Here is an 11,339-nt window from a genome sequence, read left to right as displayed (position 1 = left end):
AGCCATTAGTCTGAAACAACAAAACACATCAGCAGTGTCTCCAGAGCAGGTGTCTCTTGTTTGTGTTGTGCTTATTCTTCATTCTACATAGATGCAGATGTCATATTCACACCACCCCGGCAATCAAGTAGCTGTGAAAATGTGATCTTATACTTAACACGCAGATTTATACTGATGAAAGATGTATTTTGTCATCATTTGGTTTAGCTGGGATCTTGTTTGTCATTACAGTGTTATGAAAGCATTGTGCAAGATTTATTTTGGTAAAACAATTTTTCTGCTTTTCTCAGACCGACTAGTGATTTATTAATGCAGGTCTGAATGCAGCCATGCCCCTACAGACTGCTCAGGTCCCTCAGGCGAAAAAGCTCGGTGTAGCCCTCTGGTGGTAACGTTTACCCACCAACTTTGCCCCACAATTTATTCCTTTGGTGAAATGGGTGGAAAGATGCATGGAGCAGGAGAGATGAGGGAGCTACAAAAGGTAATACCTTGAGATTATACTGGCTTTTCCTGCAGCTGTTTGCCTCAAAAGTGGATAATTATCCAGAGCTATCATAATTTACGGAGCACTTTAAGACTGCACTGGGGATTTTTTCCCCCCCAGCAACCACGTGGAGACAATTCAACCATTCAGCATGTGGGATGTATCTATATGTAAAACAGAATGTGTTCAAGTTATGGGTTTTATGCACATAGACAGACAGACAGATAGATAGATGGAGAGAGAAAGACAGACAGACAGATAGACAGATATATCCAAACAAGATGTAAAAAAAAAAAAAAAAAAAAGACGAAACAGACTGAATTCACTGAATACAATAAAAGATAAATTTAATTTCAATGCAGTTTTTATTATTAAGGTAGTCTCATGTTCAAATCCTTAAGGACTGTTGCCACCTAGAGGTTGCTTATACACTTAATTCACTGCAGTCTTTGTTTTGGTTTTCAACAACACAGCTTCAATTGAGCAACTCCAATTTGCAATTCACGGAATAAAAATTGATGCAAAAACAGACCAAAGTGAGCAGTGTTACGGTGCATAATGCATACAACGGGGAGGGGGGGGAAAGTGCATTCCTGTGGGATTATACAGGCTATTGTGTCTTAGAGCGAGGGGGCCGTGTGCTGCTGGGTGGCTCGTGTTTCAGAACCCGACTGTTGCACAGTGTGGCATCCAATGAATGTTTTCCTATCAAAAATTTATTTTATTTTAAAAAACCAAGCTTGTCTGCAGATGACATATAAAAACAAAACGTAAAACATTAATCTTCTCTACTTCTCTGATCAGACTTTTAAACCTGATGAGCTGAAACATGTTTGTTGTGAACGCTGCAATGTACATCTGCAGCATAGTGTTTACTGAGCACTGTTATACAACTGAGTTCACTTTGCTCTAATAAGGCCATGAAGTTACTTAAAGCAGCCGGCTAAGAAAAATTTACACTCTTACCACAATGTACAGACACACTAATATTTCAGCAAGCATCAATCTTTATGTCATGTTATATATATATATATATATATATATATATATATATATATATATATATGAAGAATAAACAAAATAACATAGATGCAAACCAAATAGTCACATGGATACTGAACAACAGTCAATTTCAACAGTTTTCTCTATAAAAATATCTTAAAAATCTGACACATATTTAATACAGTGTAGGGTTAAGTCAGTTTTTTTTTCTTTTGTTTTTACTTCTGAGACAGTTTAATAACAGGCTGGCATATAAGTCCTCTGCTTTTCCTTTCCTCCTATGACAATGCCAGGCTTTTCAACATCACCAAAATTCCCCCCCAAAAAATGAGTGCTAAAGGGTTGGGGGGGGGGGGGGGCAGCGTCCTTCTTCCCCCCTATACTGGACTGAAATGCCAAATTCACACTTCGAACACACATGTAGCACACTCTTCTTTTGTTTTTTGGTCTTGATTTGTTTAGGATGTCTCATGCACAGTGGTTCATCTGCCAAACTGGAGAGAGAGAAGGTGGCCCTCCGTTCAAGACGTGTTTTCCATAGCAATGTCAGGATCATTGAAAAGGTGAAACAGGGAGGGGAAAACATGCCACATTTGGCAGAGGCTCTCAGGACAGAGCATATGATGGGACACAGACATTAAACACAGAAGTATCTTATAACCATTATTCAGTGTTTTTAAACACGGAAGCGTGTTGGGGTGAAAGACAGGCCCGGGCAAAGGAGGACTTAGGGGGAATAAAAAAAAAAAGAACAGGATGTGATTGTAAATACAGCCAGCAGGCAGGAATCAATGAACAGATTGTCAATTTTCATGCTCTGCACACAGAATTTTTTTCCCTTTTCTTTTCTTTTTTAAAAAAAAAAAAACAAGACAAGCAAAGCACATCATCATTAACCTCACTATCTTTCAGGCCAAGTTAATTCAAAAACTTACACAGTCAGCTACACAATTTAGTACACGCATAAAAGTGCGCAGGCACACAAACACAATCCCTCACAAACATACCCACCAACAGACCACAGGTTGTAAATTATGGTGCAAGTGGTGAAAAGCTTGTTCCCTGATACCCAAGAATAATAATAATTTTTAAAAAAAGAGCAAAAAGAGAAGGCAAACTGAACACAACACAAGCAGAACACGTGATATAAACCCACCAACACCGTAAGGACACTTGAAGAAAGATTGTATTGTTTAGGTTAACTAAATGCAGTTGCTATGTACCGCTGTGTTTGCTGGTTATAGCTTCTCAAAGCATATAAAGTAAAAACTATCTGTAGTTTATGACAAAAATAAATAACTGAAACCTCTTGCAGCAGTTGTAAAAAGGCCACTGAATGCTTGTGTTTGTGTGCGTTTGTGGTAGTGAGAGAAAGACAGATGCAAACTCAACATCGAATGTGGAACCTAGTTGCAAAATCTTCAGCCTTATACCATCATGCATTACCATACACAAGACTTAAAAGCAGCCTTAGTAGCACAGTTTCTTGCTCAAAGTTTAGTAAAAAATGTTCAATCATGCCATTTTAAAGACTTAACTGTATGCAAACAGTACAGCATGACAGATTTACAGTACAGCTTCTTTATGGTGAGACTCCTAACTGGGATGAGGCCGCCAAAACAGGCCGGTTACCAGGTTGGAGGTAGACAGCCACCCAAAATATGAAAAGTGCCTCAATCCTGTCACACGCTGGATTTCAGTGGCAGAGGCCATTAAATAATGGCAGTAAATGAACAAGGAGTTAAACAAAAGCTTTACAGTTCAGGTTGCAGCCATTCCAAATATGCTAAATAGCAGAAACTTCCCCCTAAAGTAATTTGTTTCATGTCTTTTCCTGAAAAACAAAATATTGAATAAGGCCCAAACTTAAAATGATAAATACCCTGTTGAGTAAATCTCTTCATTTTATAAGTTGCCCTGAAGTCAAAATTGGCATTTTTTTAAGGTTCTGTGAAGTGAAGATTCCATTTTAGATTAAACTCTGTTTAAAGTACCCGACCAGTGATCATAGTTTTCACAAAAGGACACTTTGAAGAGCTAAATCCATCCAGTTAAAGCATCAAACCCAGCGCGAACATGCCACATCCCATGTGCAGCAAACCCAAATGAATAATGAACACTTCTGCAGACAGTAACACTGAACTTTGTCAGAAAGGGGTTTCAACTGCAAAGGGACAATTACATAAGGTTTCTTAGTGCGCTTAAACTCTGGAGAGCAACAGATAAACTTTGATGTTATGCAGAGACCTAATGTCACATTGTCTTAACTTCTTTATCTCATCCTTCCCAGCTCCTTTATCTTTATGAAGTTTTGCCCTTTCTTGCCCGAGGGGAAGTTTTGTCCTCAGACTTGACAACTCCATTGGAAGCACCTGCTGACAAGACAAGTTGATTGAAATGTTCTTGTTTAAAGCGATTTCAGACTGCTGTGTTTAACCAATGACCAATACTGAACCAGAGAGATTGTAAACTTAACATGCAGACTCACCCCTTGTAAGTTCCCTTTTATGAGGCTTGCTCTTTGGACTGACCATCTTCTTTTTTGATGCTTGGTTCTGGCTGTGCTCTCTCCACTTTTTCAACTGGAAATTAATAAACTTCCACATCATCCAGGCTTGTGTCAGGCAGATAGCTGCCAGACAGGTCATCCTGAGGAGCAAGATGCAGTTACCTCAAGGTAATAGTTTGTCATTTGGAGTTTTAGGTTGCGTAGAAGCCATTTTAAGAGTTGTTACTGGGACGTACCTTATGGTGAGCACATTAAAGTTGCCTTCTGCTAAGGAGAAGCCGTGGTTTTCTGTCCGGGGCAAGCCAAAGCCAAACGTCAGCACTGATAGTGTGAGGGTGAGGAGGCGAGCAATTACAAAAAGTAGTGCCCACAACGTAAAACTGGAAAGGAAAATAAGTAGTTTTGATAAATCACACTGAACAAGAAGCTGATCACCCAAACCCAAATGCAGACTAAACATTTAGGGGGGGGGGGGGGGGGTACCCTTTTTGCTTGTTTTCGTCACTGAAGTAGAAGAGGCGTGATGCATGGAACAGAAGCTCCACCAGGTAATGAGGGACCAGCAGCACCAGGCCCAGTCGGTGGAGGCTGGAAGGATGGTAAGAATCACAGAGTTAACCGAAAGGGGAAATTAAGATAAACAACAGGTAAAAACACAAGCACTGCTCAAATGATTCAATGTGTTTAGACAGTGAGAAAAAAAGGGAATGCCTGGAATAAAATAAGTTCTGACATTCTCAGCTCGCTTTGTGAGATGTTCCAAGCAGCAAGTGCAGCAAAACTAAAGCTTTTCCCAGTTCAGTCCAGACTCAGAGAACATAAAAGTGATAAATATCACAATCGTGGTAGGGTTGGGTTTGTTCACTTTGTAATCAATTCAATTCAATACTTTTTCATAATTATTAAATGACGGAAGCGCAGCTGTAAAGTTAGTCAGGAGGATGAAAGTGGCGTTGCCGTTCAGACACTTTAGGGAGACGGACTGGTCCGTCCCATAAAGTGTCCTACTGCAAATAGTAAACAACAGCAGGAAGCTAGCAGCTAGCTTGAGCCTACTGTTACAAAACGTGAGATTTACTCATCGTGTTTGAAGGTCAGCGTTGGGAAACTTTTTGGTTTTCATGGACATGAGAGCAGACAAGGCCTGGACAAGTCTTACTCCATATGTAAGTTGTTAAGCTTTATATAAATATAAATAACAATTCTAAAAACAGCTCTGTTCCCAGCCCAGGTTAAAGGAGTTTGTTGTTCTTAACTATTGCTAACACATATTTCTGAAGGTTCCTGGGAAATATTTAAAGTCAATATGTTTGATATGTGTTGGATTTATTTAAGGTCCCACATAAATAATAGACACTGGAGATTAATTTGGTTACTTGAAATAATGGATACCGAATTCAGTATAAAGTACTATAGAGGTAGCCAAGGAGTAAGAAAAAGAAACCCTCAATGTGGAAAAAAAAATAAAAATTAAAAAAATCCATGATAATCCTGATAATTGTTCAATAACCGAAACAAATTAAATGATGGGGTACCTAAGATTTCACAACTTTAAAATGCGGAGTGCATAATGATAATTGGTCCTTTTGAAGAAGAGAAGCAGGTTGTTGGAAGCAAACCAAGAAAAATCTTGTATACTATTAATGACCAGCAGGTGCACCTGCAGGAACTCAAAGAGGGGCCACTTAGCTTTGGCATCAAGCTCACTCCGTTGAATGAGATGATTACAGCCAGTGACAAAACATAGAGCACTGTGATAAACAGTGTTTAGAGATTGCAGACATTTGGCTGTGGCATTTGTATACACATCTCTGTAGTCAAGCAATATAGCTGTCAGTAGTCGACTATAGGAACATGCTTAACGCTTTCGCCTACTATTTATCCTTTTTTAGAGGCTGCTTGATTGATAGATCTCTATCTTAGATCAATACTCTTGAAGACATGGAGATGAGCATAGAGTAAAGACTACAGAGTCAAACAGACAGATCTGACAAGGTAAAAATAAAAAAGTGGAAAGACTTGTGACTTAAATGACAACGGACCTGACTTGCGGAAAAATGTACTAGGTCAAGGAGGCTAATTCAGTAAATACTTCAAGAAATAACATCACCCCATACAAAATGCCATGCAGTAGATCAGTGTGTCTTACCTGTAATACCTGCAAATGAAGTCCCTTTAACATCTGCTCTGCTTTACAATAATCTGGTGACAGCTGTGTAATGTATCAACTACCTCTAACCCCCCATTAGCTTTAGTCCCAATCATATTTTTCTTCACTCCAAGCAGAATGAACAAGAAAATAGCAGCTTAAGTTGCTGCTGTTTGATCACGTCGTGATATTTCCAACTGTTCCCCTTTACCACTGTCTAGTTTAAAATAATGCTCCACATTTGTTATCTTCATATGAATTCTTTACCAAAATGAAACCTGTTTCTCTAAAAAATCTTGGAGAATTTTGTGTGATGCGGCACCTTCAGAATTGCTGCCATGATTGATGATGATGATTGATGATGACAATTTAAAAAAAAAATAAAAAAAATAAAAAAAATTCTGCCATGATATGGATTAATAAATGTCACTACTTTCCTTAATTCTTATCAAATGCTGACTGAACCAGTCACTTTAACAGGCAGACATAAACGTAACATTTCTTCTCTGTGAGAGTGGTTTATGTTAAAACTATTTATGACAGAGCTTGTGAATGGGTTTCTGTTTTATCCTTAAACCAAAAGTGGCATTTTTAACTCACTTTAAGACGTAGGCACCGGTGATGTGGACAACATAAAGGCAGATGTAATAAAGCTGGCGGGGGATGTCTTCCTATAAAGATATAACAGAGTTTGCATGAGCAACAGTAGGAAGTATGGATAGTACAGCTTGCAGGAAGATATACAGCGCTATTGGAAAGTTTGCCAACTCTATACATGATCATAAACCTCAACATATTTTCACAAGTCCATAGACTAGATTTATTGGTTTACGAAAATGATCCAATCCTACGATCCAGGGAGAGGCAAAAGTGTGTCATTTATTCAGCTGGAACAGAAGCTGAAGACAATTATAACTCATTTCTATGGTTCTCGGTGGATTTTCTCACATTGACTGCTTTAGTCAACACACAGATGTTCTGGGATTATCCCATCAGTTAATGCAGTTACACTAAAAACAATATTCTTACTTGTAACCTTATTCTTAAATCAACACTACGTGTTTCCAATCTTGCCAGCAAGTGTTGGCCTTGTTTTTCTACTTTTAAAGTAATACCACGAGTTTCCAATCTTAAAAACGTAAAAATCTGCGCTTCTGATTAATTTTGATGGCACGCCAACATTCATTATGCACAATCCATGAGCTGTCAGTGTTGATGTCAGAAGCCCATCACACACCAGCAACTGGATATTAACATGCTGGCAGTTCTTTCTTAAAAGAAATGTCTAATCCTGGGGATTCACATACTTTTCTCCTATACATAAATGCATAACGTTGAATTATTCCCCTCAACAAAAAGATATGCATATCATCTAATGTTATTTGCTAAATTATATTTGTTATATCCACGTTTAGGATTGTAAATTCATTGAGATGGTTTATCAATTTACAACAGTAAAGGAGTTCAACAAACCTTTCAACAAAAACCGGTGTTGATTTCCAAGGAAGCATTTCAAAACCATTCTGCTATATAAATGAGTTGCTGCTTTGCTAACATATGAAAACTTTCAAAACAACCTTACCTTCCGTACTTTTTGAAAGTACAGCTCAGGAAGTGCGTGGAGCCAATAGGCGATTTGGCAAATATAGAAGAACTTGACCTGAAACCTAGAGAGGGATAGGTTGTGCAGAGAACATGAGAGTTGTGTGTAATTTAAGCACAGAGTTAAATTACATCATATCAGCAGTTTACACAGGAGCAAGCTTTTCATGGTGGCCTGTTACTATTATCATAATATTTTAAAAAAAAAAAAAAAAAAAAAAAAAAAAAAGCAGAAACAAGTTATTCTAGTTCGAAACACAGAAACTGAGGGAAACATGAAATAAAGCTGAATTTATTAGAAGATTTTAAGTCCAAACAGGTGATTTTATTCACATTGTTTATTATTTAAAAAAGCATGATAAATCATAAAATGTTAGCCACTGCTACATATAGGTCAAGAAATGTGCACTTACACCATGTGAGTGTGTGGGTAACCCTCCCATAAGAATGTAGGATTTGTAGCAAAGTCCTCCTGTCAGAGAAAGACGACACTGCATAAGATAAAGCCTAATGCCGCCTGAGACAAAGCGTCTGTGTAACTGGTGAGGCTCCTACTGCTGTTAATATGCTGCACCCCCAGATGAAGGAGAACAGGTAGAACGCTGCAAGCTGTCCCGACTCATTGAACTTGCTGTGTTTGGTTTTTGACAGGTGCAACCTTCGATTTATTTTCTGAAAATCAGAATTAAACAAGGTTAACATCATATCATATACAGTATTACAGGCTTACGTGAAGGGCATGGTGTTCCATTGGCTAATTCTTCTTCTTTATAATTTCTCAAGAGATGTTTTTCATTTAAGTACACCTTATTGTTATCCTATTATAAGATACTGTTTAACTTTTTTCTAATAATCTAAAAATTTTCTGCAGTTCTGAAGTTATAACTTCACGGGTTACAAACATACACAAAAAATGTTGGTAGATATATTTTCACCTGCTTACTAACAGTTGTGTGGAAGTGCATGTGTGTGTAATATGGTTGCAATTTACAGTGTGTAATGCTGCACACCCACTGTATGAGTCTAATTTAGTACAATATTTATGAATGAGTACTGTATGACAATGTGATGATTTTGGGGCTAGAAATAATGCCTATTTTCTTACTACCTAAATCAGTTTGGACAGTTTAATCCAATAAGCTTATCCCTTACTAACTGAATGTGTGCTTTAATGAGGGCGATTAAGCTTTCTACATGAATTGATATAGCTCTTTCATTTATTCATTAAAAAAATCCTAGTTTTCTTTCACTTGAAAATTACCCACTTTTTTCTCTAATTATTTTCTACTATACTGAGCCAAATGGAGTTACAGCTAATTAAGCTAAGTAATAACGATTTTATGTTTCTGATTTTTGTGTAGTCTGCAGGCTAATGATCTTTCTCAATCATTTTGCGTTGCTCACTGATGTCTGGCAAAAGGAAGCATCCTCAAAAACTTGTGCAGATGGAGAATTTAATTCATGTGCCCGAAAGAATCAAAATTTAAACTTTGAATGCCCTGAGAGGACTGCTTAAAAAAAAAAAACATACAGATGCACCAATCCACTTTTTTCCGATCCAATACCGATATTTGAAATTTGAATATCTGCAGATACCAATATTTGCCGATACCAAATCTGTTTATGTGAACATTATTGTGACGATAGTTATTATTGCTGTTATAACTGTGTAAGATTTCATTAGGTTGTAGTAAATGAACCATCCTTTCTGAAGTTACCTCACCAATACAAATATAACAACATTACAGATCTAACAATTTCAACAAGTTTCATTTTGATTTGGCACATTTTACCTAAAATCAACTATAAATGTGTGGTTTTGAAACAAAGATCTAGCTTTTTAGTCTAACAAACAATGTCACATTTTAACATTCAAATCATTCATTTCTTTTAAAACAAGTCCGAAGCATGTCATCAAACACATCTGCACTGACTTGACTAGTGTGGTATTGGTTGTTGTGGTATCGGTACATTTTAATTATTACCAAGTACGAGTACACATGCTTGCTATTGAGCCGATACTGATATTATATCGGTGCATCCTTAAAAAAAGAACAAAAAAACATTAAGTAAGAAGAGGAGGACCTTTTTAAATTACGCAAAACCAGGGTCCACCAGATTTCCCTTTAAGGGCAGCAATGAAAAACTGATCATGTCCTCAATGCAAGAAAGCATTTCAGCTCCTTCCTGTTTTCTACAAAGAATTCTTTTTTTGTATTTTGCATTAAAAGGGAAACAATATCCACACTGGAATAGTGATCAAAGCGAAGAAGCAACAGAAGAATGAGCATTGTCTAAGTCACTGTGTTCCAGCTCAGACACAAAGGGAAGCACAGAATTTGATCACTTTCAAACAGCACTCCAAAATGAACACAAAGCAGACACATGCAAGCACTTGAGGTTGGGTTAGACAGCTTCTTACACACATTTCTGGATCATGCTTTAAGACACAGCGATAAAAAAGGTACAACAACAACTAAAATGACAGCTTCAGAACTGATTTACTCACATCGAGGATGTATTCTTGTATCAAGGCATGAAGGATGACTGCTATTAGCAGGTAGAAAAACACAGTTGCCACATCTTTAGGACCATACTGGTAAAGATTCACCTGCTCATTCTTATCTGCAAAAAGCAACCAAAAATACCCCAGAGATATAAGAGGAAACTTCCCCAACAAGCAGATAATAATGGCCAGTGCTGGTCTAGTTTACTTGAACTCACCAGGAACTTGAGTCACGTTGTACTGGACTGTGATGAACATGATGGCAAACTTTGCTGTGACCTGGAATACAAAAAAAAAAAACAAAAAAAACCAGCAACCAGATTAATGGGTTGTTTTCATACAAAGCAAATTAAGTCTTTGTGTTAGTAAAATCTGACGGTATGACACACACTTTGCATTATTTGCTCTGTGCAGAGAACATTACTCTCAAGCAGAAATTTTTTTTTTTTAAAAAAAGAAAAAAAAAAGCTACTAACTCTGTTCATGTTTACTCTGCAAACTTTGTAAAAGTCAGTATTTATCGTCCATACCTGTGATAAGTGCAATTAGACTCTAAACTAAATCCTGAATTGACAAATTCTCAGAAAGGTGCAACAAGGAGCTGCTTGGAGGTGCTCCCAAGGGGTCCACAACAAAGCCACGCTGTCATTGTGGTGGGATCAGTGACATTACATGCCCAAACTGTTTTTTGTTGGAAATAAGTTCTAGGAAGTCTGGAAGCTAGGTTTGGGTGTGGACAGGTTTGTGGGAGGGAAGCTATCTTGTTTCATTCTACAGTAAATACCTGTCAGTCCGTGTGCAATATGCTTAGCTCACTCAAGTCAAAATACATGTCCTGACTAGCATTGAGGAAGGACGGGGGTGTTAAGTGAATCGACCCACTGGTAAGATGACCTGTTGCCTGTGCCAGTGGGCCTCCTTGCCATCTTCTTTGGCTATCAGACACATGATAAGGGAAGGAGACACGCTAGCGCCCTGCCACTGAAGAGCTGCTGTCATGTGAGCTAGCGGTGGTTAGCAGTAGCGGCTAACATCACCAGGCTAAGCGCAGCCGTCTCTGTCCTCACACAGTACCTCAAACATC

General features: G+C 37.9%; 1 protein-coding gene across 1 annotated transcript in view; it reads right to left on the bottom strand.

The window, feature by feature from the left end:
* Window positions 1-1,596: 1,596 nt before the first annotated feature.
* Window positions 1,597-11,339, bottom strand: part of LOC306754964 (translocating chain-associated membrane protein 1-like 1) — a 9,983-nt gene continuing 240 nt past the window's right edge. Inside the window, exons 1-11 of the mRNA XM_079239147.1 lie at window positions 11,330-11,339; window positions 10,474-10,534; window positions 10,259-10,374; window positions 8,305-8,421; window positions 8,163-8,221; window positions 7,730-7,814; window positions 6,748-6,818; window positions 4,482-4,586; window positions 4,235-4,378; window positions 3,978-4,138; window positions 1,597-3,861 (exon numbers count right to left, since the gene is read on the bottom strand). The exon at window positions 11,330-11,339 is cut by the window's right edge and continues 240 nt beyond it. Coding sequence (XP_079095273.1) covers window positions 3,791-3,861; window positions 3,978-4,138; window positions 4,235-4,378; window positions 4,482-4,586; window positions 6,748-6,818; window positions 7,730-7,814; window positions 8,163-8,221; window positions 8,305-8,421; window positions 10,259-10,374; window positions 10,474-10,534; window positions 11,330-11,339 — 1,000 coding nt within the window. The 3' untranslated portion in view covers window positions 1,597-3,790. The remainder of the gene's footprint in view (window positions 3,862-3,977; window positions 4,139-4,234; window positions 4,379-4,481; window positions 4,587-6,747; window positions 6,819-7,729; window positions 7,815-8,162; window positions 8,222-8,304; window positions 8,422-10,258; window positions 10,375-10,473; window positions 10,535-11,329) is intronic.

This window comes from Telmatherina bonti, assembly GCF_933228915.1.
Source record: "Telmatherina bonti genome assembly, chromosome: 4".
NCBI classification, from domain to species: Eukaryota; Metazoa; Chordata; class Actinopteri; order Atheriniformes; family Telmatherinidae; genus Telmatherina; species Telmatherina bonti.
This window is presented reverse-complemented; position numbering and strand designations above follow the sequence as displayed.